The sequence below is a fragment of the Pipra filicauda genome, unplaced genomic scaffold (genome assembly GCF_003945595.2).
Source record: "Pipra filicauda isolate LSUMZ 115617 unplaced genomic scaffold, ASM394559v2 scaffold43_size3849885_pilon, whole genome shotgun sequence".
Lineage (NCBI taxonomy): Eukaryota > Metazoa > Chordata > Aves > Passeriformes > Pipridae > Pipra > Pipra filicauda.
The window spans coordinates 2502772-2517993 of record NW_024104576.1 but is presented as its reverse complement, the minus strand read 5'-3'; the positions used below and the strand labels follow the sequence as shown (position 1 = coordinate 2517993).

General features: G+C 35.7%; 1 protein-coding gene across 8 annotated transcripts in view; it reads left to right on the top strand.

Annotated features, from left to right (window-relative positions):
* The window catches only part of JAKMIP1 (janus kinase and microtubule interacting protein 1), a 161565-nt gene that overhangs the window by 93475 nt on the left and 52868 nt on the right, over positions 1-15222 (top strand). For all 8 annotated transcript variants that reach the window (XM_027736209.2, XM_027736202.2, XM_039385841.1 and 5 more), the window contains 5 exons: positions 2085-2294; positions 2996-3115; positions 5378-5524; positions 6119-6259; positions 9403-9462. In XM_027736209.2, the coding sequence (XP_027592010.1) occupies positions 2085-2294; positions 2996-3115; positions 5378-5524; positions 6119-6259; positions 9403-9462 (678 nt within the window). The remainder of the gene's footprint in view (positions 1-2084; positions 2295-2995; positions 3116-5377; positions 5525-6118; positions 6260-9402; positions 9463-15222) is intronic.

Here is a 15222-nt window from a genome sequence, read left to right as displayed (position 1 = left end):
CCCAGAGCCATGCTCTTTCCTGGCATTTCTCTCTTAATCTGTGTGAACTTGTGTGATCAATGGAAGTGTGCGAGGAGGGTGACACGGGTGTGACTGCACTGGTCACACCTGTTTCAAACAATCAGTTCAGCAGACACATTGAGATTGTGCTTTCTTTTTTCTTCCAACTTAAAACATATGTCATTGCATTTACCATTTCAGTTGCGGAATTTTAGAGAGTATGAAATATGCTACTAATTGGGTAACTGAAATTACAGCTGCCTGTGTAAACTTGGGTCTTCTTATGAAATGTGTGCCTTGCATGGAAAAATTCCTGTGTCAGTTATATGGATGTTCAGTGCAAACACCTGTGTAACTGAAAGTGAAACTCTCCACAGTATTTAGTTACATGACATTTTTCCTCCCAATGGCTCCCTGATAGATCGGTGTGCATGACAGATAGCATTCAGTAAATGAAGCAGCTGCTTAATTTTTGTCATTGTTCACTGCACAGTCCCTCTGAAACCCTGCATGTTGCAAATTCTTCCATTAATAAAAACTGCATTCTTTTCCTGCAAGTCCTTTTTGACAGTCTTGTGAGACTTGAAAGTCTCACAAATGTGAATTCACATACTAGGAAGTATTGTTTTTATTTACTGTGTGAGGAGTTGGGACCCAGCAACTTTTCCACATCGGGAAAGAAATCTCCATAAGAACCAATCTTCATCAGTTCCAGTTAGAACTTAAAAGTAGTCTAGACCAGATTACTCACTTCAAATCTGACCTTTTTATCTTTGATCATGGTTCAACCAGGCCATCTCCTGCCACTCAGATTCCTTACACAAATGCATTTCACGTGCTTTGTAGACTGTGAAAGGATTAAGGAAAGAATCCTGAAGAAGCAAATTGCATCCAATCATGTAATCTCATTGTGTTAATCCTGTACATCACTTAGACTGAACTATAAATTACTTCCAACACTTCCTTTTTTTTTTTTTTAATCTTCTTTTTGTTTTGATGTAACTTGAAATAAAGTACTACTATGGATGTAGGACTATAATAAACAAGTGTATGATTTAACAAGTTCATGATTTCATTTTATTTTTTCAAATAAGGTTATAATAGTCTTATTTTCAAAATTCTATGGGTTTCTGTTGGCCAAGAAAATAGTTTTGTAAACTGAAGGTGATACAGCACAGTTCCAACAAATATATTGTAAATGGTTAACATTCTTTTTAAGAAATCTGTTTCTATAGTAACTGCTGCAGATTGTCACTTCCTCTAGGATTTGGAATAGTACCAAAGTGAATTTAACACTGATGCTGTGAGGGACAAATCCTATGAGAGCTTCAGTAGATCACTGCGAACAGTGTGCTTTATTTGGTATGGAGATGTATGAACACACAGTTCAGTAACCATAGAGGGTGTTTAAGAACTATTTCTTCCTACCCTTTATTCCAATGCTCTGTGTGCTTTTACTTTTTTCCTTCTGCACAAAGACTAGTCCTCGTTTGATCTTATAACAAGGGCACATAAAATACATAGGTATGCCTAAGATTTTCAGTTTTATTATTGTGTATGTATACACTACTAATTTTTAAATACCTGTGAAGAGATTTACCACATGTGATTTTCACTAATAAAGAGAGAGTCAATATGGGGCAAATGTTTATGGCTCAAGCTTTGAAACAAAGCCCGGGTAAGTTTTAAAAGGTGTGTTTGTGTGTTATCATGTACTAGCCCTTTTCCTTCTGAAACATAGTGAAGGGAGATTTTTCTTCTTACAGAAGTATGTATCCTCAGATGAAGTGGATGTTTTCAGTGCTTATGTATTCTGTTTCACTGTATCTTTGCATCTGATTTCGTTTGTCTCTTGAGCTGAAACCTTACCAAGCAAACTCATGATCAAGTGAAAGCTGAAACTTGTTTAAGGAGAGAGGGAAAGGCTTCAGACGAGATATATTTTCTTTTTTTGGCACTCACAGTTTGGGTGCTGATAAAATTCTCACAGAAACAGAACTTTGTTTTTGCAAGTTTGTAGGTATGCAATCAGTGAGCAGTTGGGGATGTTACAGAAACTTCCTTCTTGCATTATTTCTTTCCAGATGGACGAGATAAAAGGCAAAGACAGGGTGATTCTAGCTCTGGAGAAAGACCTTGGTGTCCAGGCAGGCCATACACAGAAACTGCTCCTTCAGAAAGAAGCTTTGGATGAACAACTTGTCCAAGTGAAGGAGGCAGAACGATACCATAGTAGTCCTAAGAGAGAGCTTCCTGCAGGAGTAGGGGATATCACTGAACTCATGGGAAGTCCGGTAAGAAAATTGTTTTTTCTTCAGATGTTTGACACAGGGTAATTGCTGCCTGGGTGTTCACGTTGGGTTTGTGGTTACTTTTAAAATACTGCAAGGACCAATTAATGGTAAATGGCCCTGCACTGCACTGTGCTGTTTCACTGATAATTTAGAAACTCCTTGGACCTCTTAAATTGCAAAGAATGTTGAAAAATATGTGGATATAGAACTTTTAGAATTTACATTGTGATCTCCAGCTGTGAACCCCAGTATTTCCTTACTATTTCATTACTCTAGGAATATTTTAACCATTGGCAAATAGTTACTCTGCTTCTCAAAACTTGACTCATGTGATTTTAATCTGTGTCCTATACACTAGAATTGTTTTAGCTGAGAGTAAGGAATCTGGTGAGAAGTAACCTGTTATACATGAAATATTATTTATCTACTGTTTGGTTTTGGTGTTTTGTTTTTTTTTTTTCTTTTTTTTTTAAATTGTTAGACCTTTACATACATTTCACAAGCAGACACTGTTCATGTAGCATATTCACAGGATGTTATTGTTTAGTGTTTCAGTTAATTAAAGTAGGTTTTCCAGACACAGATGTATGAGTGTATTTTAAATTTACACAATCTACTTGCTAAACCATGATATTAAATTAAGGATAGTAAAATATTTTTTTAAAGATAATTTTATATGTCTCTATGTTTTTGATGTAAAGGAGCAGCATTTGGATGAACGAGATGTACGGAGATTTCAGTTAAAAATCGCTGAACTGAATGCTGTAATAAGGAAGCTGGAAGACAGAAATACTCTCTTAGCAGATGAAAGAAATGAACTGGTAAATTAATTAGTAATAACACAGATGGTGACTGGGAGGGCATCTGTATAGCAAAAGATTTAATGTTGGAAAGTCAGTATTATAAATAATTTACAAATTAGTCCTGTTGGTTTCAATCAATTATAGCTAAATATAACAGAGATTTCTACAGAAATTCATCTTGTGATCATAGAAGACATGGATGGAATCTTTGTTGTTCCTCAAAAATAAAAATGTACGAATTTATTTTAAGGTCATTGTAATCAAATTGACTGGTATCTTGCCTGTGGCACTGTGTAAGGATGTTGTGTAAAACATGCATAATCTATGCACTTAAATTACTGTATTAATATTTTTGAAATTTGACATTGTTTTTATGACAAGCTTATATTAGCTAGGAGTTAAAAAAGCTTTCTTGTGTTAGTGATGAAATATCTGCCATTACTCAAGGGAAATCTCTTAAGTAGGTGAAATTATCCTAGGAGAGGGATAGTCACTTACAAAAGAAAGGATATGACATGAATTTTAAGAATGAATTTTATTAGCTTGCTACTTAATTGCTCGTACTGAGGTTAATGGTAAAACTCCCATTGACTGCAATGGGAGGTGAGTTTCACAACAGGAATTTTTACACATGTCCTATAATGCCCTAATTCTAGTGGTGGTAGAAAAGATTTTTCATTCTAAACAGATGGAGCCTATGTATCTGATTGTGAAATAATTCTATTATGTATGGTGAGGGCTGAAGTGGTGCCATATGTCAGTCCTATAGATGAGTGAAACATTGACATCTTTGTGAAACATTGACATCTTCCTTCTTGCTTTGTCAGGCTTAACTCTTCATGTTGAGATGAGAAGGCTTTGCTTTACAATAAAGGGACTTGATTTAGTTATGACATCTCAATGATTATCAGAAAATCTAATTCTTGAAATTTTCTTGTCCAACATCTTGCCTGAATCTATATTAATAAAGGTTGAACAATTGAACAATGCTAGGCTAAATTTGAATGAATTTAGAACATAATTGTGTCTTTTTCATTAAACTTGTCATCTTTAAATAGTTTTATAGTCTAAACAGCCCATTCACAGGCTAAAAGTTGATTCCTAGTTAACAATTTAAGTTTCTTGGCATAAGAAGAACGTGTGTTTTAGCCTGGGTATACTTTGCCGTTTTTCCTACTTAGCCTTGGTGTTTGTTGTTATGGGTTTTTTCACCTCAGTTTTCCTGGTACAGTTGCTTTTCTCTGCTCTGTACTCTCAAGAACATCTTGCCTTTTTTTCAAGATAGTTCAGCCTCCTAGTCCTTTCTGTGAGCATAAGTAATTCAAAACATCCCTGAAGAAATCTGTATCCTTCAGATAGTGTCCCTCTAGATAGAGGGCATGTATGACTCAGTCAAGTGCTCTTCTTGATTCTTGATTTAGAGATGTAAGAAATATATTTTGGAAGAGATATGGAGTAGTTTTTATCATATTGTGAGACAATATTACTTAAAATAATATCAGTAAGGCCATATGATTAGGCACTGTGAAAAATAATTGTCTTTTGAGAATGAAGTAGACAAGCAAGTACTCAGTGGAATGATCTCAGCAAAAAGACTGTCTTTTTCTCATGTCCAGTTAAAACTCAGTAAATTCAAAAATCTTTTGATTGGGAAAAAATAGATTTTTTTTTTCCAAACAAAGCAGCTCATTAAATAGAGTGAAATATTGAATACACACAAATACAAGAAAGAGCAGCAATTTGCTTTGTGTAATTGTCTAACATCGTAAAACCACAGGAACAAAATTGAGCAGCTTGAAAATGTCAGCAGAATGCTGAGATTGAATCTGTGCCCTCTGGCTGACTTTCTCATTGCTCTAATTACACATTAGGTGAAGGTTTTTTTAAAGTAGAGAAGGAAGAGTATCCCTTCTACTGAGGGATAATTGGTGAGAACAACTTGCTTAGAGACCTAGTTGGTCACAAGAAGCTTATATACATTGAGATTAGTTTGTAAAGAAATCACTGTTATGGATCATCATAAGTGTCTGCCAAGAGAAACATTCAGGGACCAGATCTAGTGTTTTGGTAGACTGTAAAAAAAGGCCATGCCTTATTAGTTTGGATTCCTGTAGTTCCTAATTCAGCAGTAGTCTATATCAGATGCCACTTAACAAAAGTGCTAAACTTTCTGAATGAAGAAAGTGAAATGAAGCTTCTGAATGAAGCTGTGAAAACACAGCTTCTTTCCTGCAATGGTAAACTAAAGCTCAGCTAACTTTGTTCCTTTGCCATGTACAGCTGAAACGTTCTCGGGAGACAGAAAGTCAACTGAAGCCTTTGGTAGAAAAAAATAAGAGGATGAGCAAAAAAAATGATGATATGTTGCAAAGTATCCAGAGAATGGAAGAAAAAATTAAAAATCTATCAAGGGAAAATGTAGAACTGGTAAGTGATTGTCTCTGATGTCATGTTATAAGAACACATTGCACACATCTACTTTGAGGTGGAAGTGCCTGTGAGGCTTTTATTCCAACTCAAACAGATCAGTCTCCACAGTGGGATGGTGCAACTGTCAAATACAGACAATGGAGCTGAATATTCATATTCTAAATTCAGAGTGGCATGTGCTTTGTGTTGTATAAATTCATAGTGATTAAGGAAAAGGATCACAGATAGATAAAATATTTTGCAGGCTATAAAAAGTTATGACTAAAAATCAGCTTTAATAAATACTGCTTTTATGATTAGAAGTCAGAACTGAATTTGAGTGCATGTACTATGCTAGATCATTGAGTTCACTTCTCTGCTAATTTTTCTGTGTACTTTGATTCTGTTTTAAAATATTTTGTGTGAGAGATTAACACTAAGGCATACAGAATGTGTATTTTTTTTGGTTGAAAGAGGCCTTGTGTTGTAATGGAGTATGTACTGATTAATCCAAAGAATTCTTGATTGCTACATCACACCTGAGAATTTTTCTCTAGTTACAGCAAGACACTTTAAAATATTCTTTTTTTTTTTTTTTTTTTTTTTTTGTAGAAAGAGAAGTTATCTGCACAACCAGCTCTGAAGAGGCACACATCTTTGAATGATCTCAGCAGCACACGAGAGGAACAAGAAATTGAATTCCTTAGACTGCAAGTCAAAGAACAACAGCATGTTATTGATGATCTCACAGTGGTAATGTTCATGACTGGTATACACATGTGCATGCACACACATCTATAGGCAAGCTAAAGATGTGAGACGAATGTCTTAAGTCCAGTTGTAGTAGTAATACAGAAATAGTTTTTTGGTGTCAAAGGGTTCTTGTTATTTCTCAGGTAGTGAATGAATTTCTTTGGAATGTGTATGAATTTTTGTATTATAAAGTATTTACTTATTATGAGCTTCTCATGAAGAAAGTGCATCATCATTCCATTATTTACTTGCCAAATTGGGTGCCAACAACTGAGAAACTTGAGGAAAGGACACTTTCCAAAACTTAATGACTAAAATGTCTTGCATGTAAATCCTGGTGCAAACCCAAGCACTAGAACTTCTCCTAAAAGAAAGGAGCATGCACAATGGCAATAATTTCCCCTGGCTAAGCATCTCTAACTGAGCTGGCCACACTGGCTGTCCTTATAACAAATGGGGAGAAATATGCACTGTTCATCAAACCAAAGGTAGCAGCACAATTTAGCATTAGAGTTGCACAGCTGCTACCTTCTGACTCTGAAGGTTTCTTAAGGTGATGCTCATAGATGTTTGCACTATTTGATCAGGAATGTTTCAAGTTGTGTTAGAGGTGTCTAGTGCTATTAAGTGCAATTTATGATATCCCTTTCTGGTGCTGGCAGAAATTCTATATCATCTCTGAGAGACCTTTGCCCTTCTGGAGCAGCATCTGGAACTCAGGCAGACTCAGACATCTCAAATGGCACTTCTGACAGTTACAAAATGATGAAAAGAATTTAAGAGCATTCTATCTAAATAGAAAATGAAACAATTGGATGCAACTTTGAAGATAAAAATAGAGGATCCAAAAAGATAAAACAAGATGTGTTATTACTGTATCTGGAACATTGTCTCTATTCTTGGCAGTTCCCTGAGATTTTGACTCAGGATTTTTCTCTGAAATCAGTGCCGAAAGTTGATGTCTGAGTTCATTCTCCAGTGGCACAGTGTTCCAAGCAGTAGGATGTTACTCAGAAGCTCTAATTTAGGGTCTAGTTCACAAAGCAGTGCTGCTTTACCTTCCAAATACAACTGTACAGGCAGGGACCGTGATATGATATTAAATGTGCAGTATATGGCAGATATAACCTCTCTTATATTTCAGTGTAAAGTGGGTATGAAAGGACTCTCTTTTTACTGTCTCAGATAGTGATGTGAGGAAATATAATGTATCCTGACTGGTCAAATAGTATTAACTTGTGTTTAGTGTGAAAGTAAAATAAATAAATATTTTAAACTATGGTTTCATTTTTGCTGTTTTTCCTATTTACAGATACTATTCCACTTGCAGAAATAAGTAAAATTATTAAGTAGGGTACTGCTTTGGTTGGCAGTACGAACTAATTGAGGTTTTGCCTTCTATGTGAATGCAGTGGAATTCTGCACTTCATTATGCTTTTGAGCTATCATTTCTGGCCCAAACTACGCCTCTACAGAATACGAATGTATCATAGTTATCAAGAATGACTCAAATGTCCCATACCTGATTAGTATAAAAATCATCAGCTTAACTCCAGCTGAGACCAATATGATACAGAGAAATAAGAACATTAGTCTTAGGCAATAGGGTTGTCTGAACTGATTAACGGTGTCCTCTGTCGGATACTTTTGATGCTGTTGAAACCATGCCAACTTGAGTTCTCCCACAATAGTGGTGTTCTGGTTAATTCTTAAAAGGAAAACTATCAAGGGAAACTTAGATGACTGCAAAATATGCTGGTGGCTTTTAATTGGCATTAGTATTGTTCTGGTAGCTTGATGTATTATTGAGATAGTAAATTAATCAGTCTTCTTACAAACAAGATTAGAAACAGGAAGGACTGGAGTTTTGGAAGTGTTTGTTCATTCTGCACTGAAGTCAGATGAGAGGAAAATCCATCTGTTTGGACACCCGCTTGGGAGGCAGGAGACCCTCGTTAACGTGCCTTAACTAGGTACCTGAGAAGACAGGATTTTTGTTCAACAGTATAAAATTCAACTGTCTGATTTTGACTTTAGCTTAAATTATTATATTATTCTACAGCATGAAATACCTGTACCATTCTACCTTAGTAATCATTACTTTTCCTATTTTTCAAACCACATGTATTCAAGATGCTATATAAGTTGCTGTGCTTTTCTAAATTATTTTTTTTTTCCAAAACTTAATTCCTGGAACAATGTGCTGATAATTAATTATATTGTATTTTCTACTGGGAGCTTCCTATTTGTCCAGTTTCTGAACTGAATGTGAAGCAAATAACTCTGAATAGAAAAATACCATGTAGTGAGCAATAACTGCTAGCGAAGCACTTGGAACTGCAATCAGTCTTTCGAAAACAGAGGTGCTGCAAACAAAGATGCAGAGCTAAGGAAAGAATCAGGAAAAAACCAAGAAGACAGAGCACCTGCCTCCTGCGTTGTTGGGGGTTTTTTGCTTGCTCCTTTGCATTTTTTTTACCTTCTCTTCTTCCTCTTCTCCTTTGGAATTCAAGGCAGTATTCTTGGATTTAGATATACATTAGTCTTGCATTTCCAGTCACAACCTCCTCGTGTTATGGTATAGTTAATTGTGAACTTGCACCAAAGTCTCACCAGAAAAAAGACACTGACTAAGTTGACAGACTGAGAATGTCTTTGGATTTGAGACTTTTGCCCTACAAGGATAAGTCACATATAACACTGCTTATGTATGCTCGTATATCAGAGTATGCCTGATACAATGACTTGTAATTACTAAGACTGGACTAATTTTTGGCTACAGACCTGCTTCTTCAGGATGATTGAACACTGGAGTGAGACTGTGAATTCTGTTTCCATAGTGAGCTTCTTGGTAAAAGAGTCAAAGGAACTTTCAGAAATCTGTGCCCAGTATTTAACAAAGCCTTTTCTTGCCAACTTCCCATCAAATGCTTGAAGGATATGGCTGAAGGTTTGTCTGCTACAGGGATAAAGCTGCAGTACAGGGTGGTGTTCTATCAACACGGAGTTATTCAAAAGGATAAAGACATTGTGTTAGCTTTACCATAGGCTTTAAGAAAATGTTAATGACATTTCTTTGTGTTAGACATATCTAAGTATAGTTTTAAAACAAACCCATACCAAAATGTTCTCTTTCCTTTTAGGAAAGAGAACGGTTATTGCGGTCTAAAAAACAGAGGAGGAAAAGTCTGAAGCCTCCAAAGGTGAGCAAACCTTCGGTTATTAATGCATTTCTGTTGTTGTGAACAACGCCTGTTTCAAATAACGCCTGAATTTAAAGCTCTACTTAATGGGAAAAAAACATATAATTCTTCTGTTTTCTCTGGTGAGTGCTTAATTTTTTTAGGATAATTCAGGAGCTGCAAGCTTTGTACTGCACACAAGTGATGTTGTTTTGGGGTTTGTTTTAAACAAACAGTAAAATTACCCTTTTAGCCACTGTGGCCTGAATACTCAAGTGGCTTAAGGCCTAAATGACTTAATGACTTGAAACAACAAACATTTCAAAGGACAAATGCTCGGTCCTTTTACAAGAACATACACCCTTTAAACTACCAACATAGTGCTTAATCACAGTGGAAAACTTTGACTCATGCTAGGGATGTTAATGAACTCATATTTTTGTATGTGATATATAAATAGTAAGAAGATTCCAACGACTCTACTCTAGAATACAAAGTACAAGAGAAAAATTTAGATTGTAGAAACAGGAAAGTTTTGCTTTGGAATGTACCTTCAATGTTTATTGTAACACGTGCTTAAAGTAATTAATTTGCTGAATAATTTTTTTTGTGAAGTTGAACATTAGCAACCTGGAGCATGTGAGGGGAGGGAAATGGGGTTAAGAGGGAAAAAATGGAAGTGAAGAGTGGAGATATCATTATCGTTTATATGGTAGCTTAAGATACATGTCATAAATGGGCGCCTGTTGTCAGTGTGTTCTGCATAGTCTATTCCTGGTAACCTGCAGGTGGTGCTTTTTTATTACTCTGCATTCTCTTAATGCCTGTACTCTGAAAAATACATTCTTTGGGATTCTCTGTTCCACTGGTAATGTCTTGAAATTTTTCTTCTAATAATGGTGTGTCTTTTAGATGATAAAAAAGAAAAATTCAAAAGTAACCACAGATCTTGCCAAATATATTTGCAGCAACCATAAACCATTCTTTCTTGATGTAGTATAACTGGAAATTTGTGTGTTGAGATCAATTTTTAAAAAAGTATGTTAAATCTTATATATATATGTATGTAACTTATGCTGTACTTTTTATAGTCCTCTCCAATAATTAGCTTTTATCTGACTTTAACTTAAATGTGTAGGATCTTTTGGTGAATTGTGAAGTTCCTAATTAAATGAACTAGTTAATTTAATTTTTAGGCATTGATAACTGGTGGTGCTAATTTCTATAGGCTGAAAACTTCAATAACTATGCATTTATATCTTAAAAATCTGTGTTAATAGAACTTCAGCTGACATAGACTCTGTACCCTTTCCTTTTACCTTTTTGTCTTGAGCAACCTGATGCTTTTTTTGTGTCTTCTTTTCCTTATGGAACAAAACAAGAGTTGAACAACACGAGGATTGGAGAGACTGTGCATGATACCATTAAAAAAATTGTGGCAGTGCTGTTCTTTTTGTGCTAAGAGTACTATAATTGGGGGAATTCTGCAGAGTTTACTGCAGAATGAGCAACAGAGTTAGTGGGGGTGTGCTTCTTATTTAGGATATGATAGATACTTCAGAAAGAATGAATTAATCAGTACCACAGTCTTCCTACAGTTTTTTCTTTAAACAATCTCTGTAGAATGAGCTCATCTCTTACTCAGATGAGCTGTTGAGATTGTACCATCATCTTCTCCATTGTTGTAGCCTCTTCCAAGAATCCAGATGAAAATGGTAGAATTCATTTAACCAAGCATTGCAAATGTTTGTTATATGTCATTAACGGTCGTGAGATAGAGACATCTCACTCTGGGCAGAATGTTAGCATTAAATGGTTGGAAGTAGATATGTAAACAGGCCGTGTGAATTTTGTCCTAAAATTGCCTATTTCTTTCCATGGATTATAAAAGCAGTCTAAGATGAGTTACTCTATATATAGTCATGCTCAGCATAAGTGTATTTCTTTCTATGGTCTGTGTAATATCTCTATAACATAAGATGATATAACCTGTATAGAATAGTAGCGAAATTATGGATGTATCTGTCCCAGCCAAACACTCGGAATAAGAAATTACTGATCTAAATCTTTGGCTTTGCTTTTCTAAGGATGGTGAAATGCAAAATTAGCATTAACACAGTGAATTATCAAGTTGGGCTGTGGAGTTGTATCTATTTCCAGATGTGTCCCACTTCCCTTGGCAAATTGGGAGATGAAATAACTCATGAGAATAAGATTTCATGAAAGTGGTCAGATAAGCTCAAACTGGAAGGTACAGAAAGATTCATTTTTTGTTCTAGTAACCAGGAACTTGGCACACAGGGTGAAGATTTGCACTCATCTACTGTTGCAGCTTCTCCTAAACAGATACTTCTACACTCCAGCTTCTTTCATTTTTGAGGTGCTCTGACTGCACAGTGCCTGTGGTTGTTCCTAATATGAGTATTTTCCTGACAGTGATTCCTGTTATCTGGAACAGGATCCATGGCATGTCTTTCTCCATCCTTGAGACAGCTTGCGTGAATGATCTACCAGGCCAGTCCAGTAGCCTTTACAGCCCTGAACATCAGTTCAGCTGAAAAGTTTTTGAAAATTTTAATTTTATGCTTTTGTTTCGTTTTTTGCTCTTGTAATTAGGTGTCTGTGTTATTTCTGGAGCTCTGTAGGTGCACTAGGTTACTGTTGCTAGCGTAGCTTTGACTGAGCACTCTTTTAATTCCCAATGGGGTATAGGAGTCCATGCAACAATGCTGGCAACTGGCTCTGGTTCCCTGAGGAAAGTAGCAGCCAGGTGGGATGGGCTTTATAACCTCTGTGCTTGCAAGGTGTTTAGAGGAGTAATGTAGCAACTCTGTATAGTCAGGTACTGAAGGGCAGTTTTTTTCTGAGGTGAAGCAGCCTAAACTGGTGGAGGTTTATTTGGATTTTTTTATACTAATGAGCCATTGGACTTCCTAGGAAAAAAATTGTGATTCACCAGGTGAATCTTTTGCTGTTTAAAGCACAATTTTTTTCAAGGAGCTTCTTTTTTTCCCATTTTTTTGTGGTGAAATAACTAAGAAACTTCAGAAACAGTATTTTTTTATGTTTTGTTTATTTTTGACATGTAGAATGGAGTTACAGATTTCATGACTGATGGAGTCATGCATTTAAAATAAGACATATTTGCCCAGCTTGTTTGGAAAGTGCAGGACTCTATGGATATTTATGTCTTTGTTTAAACTTTAATAAATAAACTGTATTCATGGTAGTGGAAAACCTGCACACTGGTGTGATGGGGTTCATATTTCTTGTTTTATATTTTTCTTTTTTTCTCTGCCTCTGTGCTTTGGTGTGCCTGTATTTTTCTGGCTGCCAAGAAATGACATATAAGCATGAAGGTAAGAAGTTACTGAGTAGAAAATCTGATTGCATTACAAGGAAATATATCTCAGATCATTTCTATCATGTTCAATTAAGTACTCGAAAATGAGATATTTAAATGTAAAATGAAACTACTTTAGCAACAGAGAAATCAGATTATATTGAAATTTACATATAATGCAGTGTATGTGTCACTATTGATTTATAGCATTGTAAACTTTGATGTTTACTGAGCACCATACTTCAGTAGAAGCATTAGTACTTGAGTTAAAAAAACCTAATGCATAATTTTACTTTAAAATTATGTGAAAACATTGATATAAATCTACATGAAAAATACTTGCTATTAAATGCATGGCAGTAGTCGGTGGAAACTAGAATTCGAATCATAATTTTTCAGTAATTTACATGACTATTTTCTCAGTTAAGAACTTATGATTTAGAAATAACAAATGTATATAACAAATCAATAAAAAAGAATCTCTAAGTCGTGGAGAAACTTTTAAGAAAAGTTTGAATGAAACCTGAATTTACATAGTTTATAGTTACAAAAATCCAAGTATAGTGCGTTTCTATATACTTTTCAAAGGTTATTGTGATTAAGCTTTTGAGCCATGTGTGAAATATGCCTTGGAGTTGGTGTATTTATTGATACCTTAGTATTTATTACAGTGTTTATCAACAACTGTATGACTCAGATGTCTTTTTTTCCCGTTTTTTCTCTCTCTGCAGCTGTTCCCTTGCCAGTTAATTTGGCAAGGTTTGCTTAATTTCTGGTTTTGCTGTAAATCAGTTCTTGTAACTAGTTACTTCAGATACTAGATGATCAACAATAAACACTGCTTTTTTGTAATTATGTTAAGAAGCAATTCATACATGTGCAAGAAATATACAATGGCTAAATGCCTTATCTCTAATGCCATGGAAAGTGTCTGCTCCAAAAAGTGATAAATGTATAGAATCTCTAAAAAGGAAGGAATCATTAAAAATAAAGTGGTTCACTCGTAACTCCAAATATTATAGGCAGTCTGTATAGCATTTAACAGGTTTTGACTTTTAACTCTCCTTTGAATGTTGGGGTTTTTTAGTGTGATGGGAAATACTAATTTTCTTTCATAATTCCCTCACATCTAATGATCAAGTGATTTATTTATTTATATATGCAAATTATTTCCCCCTCCTTTTGCTACTAGTGAAATGTTTAAAGACAGGTAAGTATCTGTTGTCACAGCAATGTCATTGCTTTCAGCATCTGCTCAAACCTGTATACCTTTATATAAAATCAAAGCCACTTTTGTTTTGCTGTTTTATTTTCACTCCTTGGAACAGCATGTGTGTGCCTGCAGGATGAAAGGAAGACATATAGTTAACCTGAGTTACCTAAGTGACTGTATAGCAGAGGTATAGCAAAAAAACCCCACAGGTATGGTAGGTCTAATTGTCAGTTTTAACTGAGCTGCTCCTGACCATCATGGTACTGGGTTCTCTGTGCCATATATATGACAATAAATTGGAGTTTTGTCATTTTTGAGGCCAAACACCCTTGAAGCAGGAGGCATGAGCAGGGTCAGCTGTTCTTCTGTTGTCTGAGTTGTTTGTCCTTGGCTGGGCTCCTCCAAAGCACATGGTGGTTCTGAGCTCCATCCACAGGCAAGCAGATGTGGGCAGAAGAGCAGGATATAGAAGAATCAGCGTAACAATCTGTATGAAGCTTTGTTCTGGGTTTGCTTTCAGTATCTGAGTAAAGCGTATCTGCACTGCAAAGTGAGGATGTGGTTTTCATTGAAATCTCTGGGGTTTTGTTTACCTTCCACCATCTTCTTTACCTTCATAAAATCTAACTTCATCTCTATGAAACTGTATGTGCGGATCAGTTTGGAGTCAAAAAAGTGAGTTGAGCTTGCAACTTGTATTGTAAATTTGTCTTCCTTACAACTTGAAGATAGCACCATTTCTTTACCCCATTTTCAACTTTCAGTATTTATTTGTGGTGTTACTCTTAGATGGTTGTGGGCTGCAACCAGTATTCAGTGCAGGAGAAATTCTGGATGGGCCATCTCTCAGGGACTAATTGCACCTCTGTTTTTGTGGTAAACCTTTGTACTTACTAAAGAGGAGTCTGAAATGTTTGTAATTCAAGTGTGAGAGAACACATTAGCTTTCTGGATAAGTCTTTATATTTTTAGAATACAGCTTAAACCTATTCCCTGTGTCCTTTGTTTTGTTAAGTAGGACAGAAAGGTAAACTGATGAATGCTGGAGGAAAGGAATGAATTATCCCAGGGAACTGTTTGTCTTAAGCATCTTAGACATAGCCTGTTGAAAGGATCACAGTGCTTCCTAAACAACTGAGAAAAGGATAATGTGTCTTTGCAGCACTGTAGCGCTATCACTACAATCCTTTTCTTCTGAGTACACAAAGTAGTGGTCTAGCAGCTC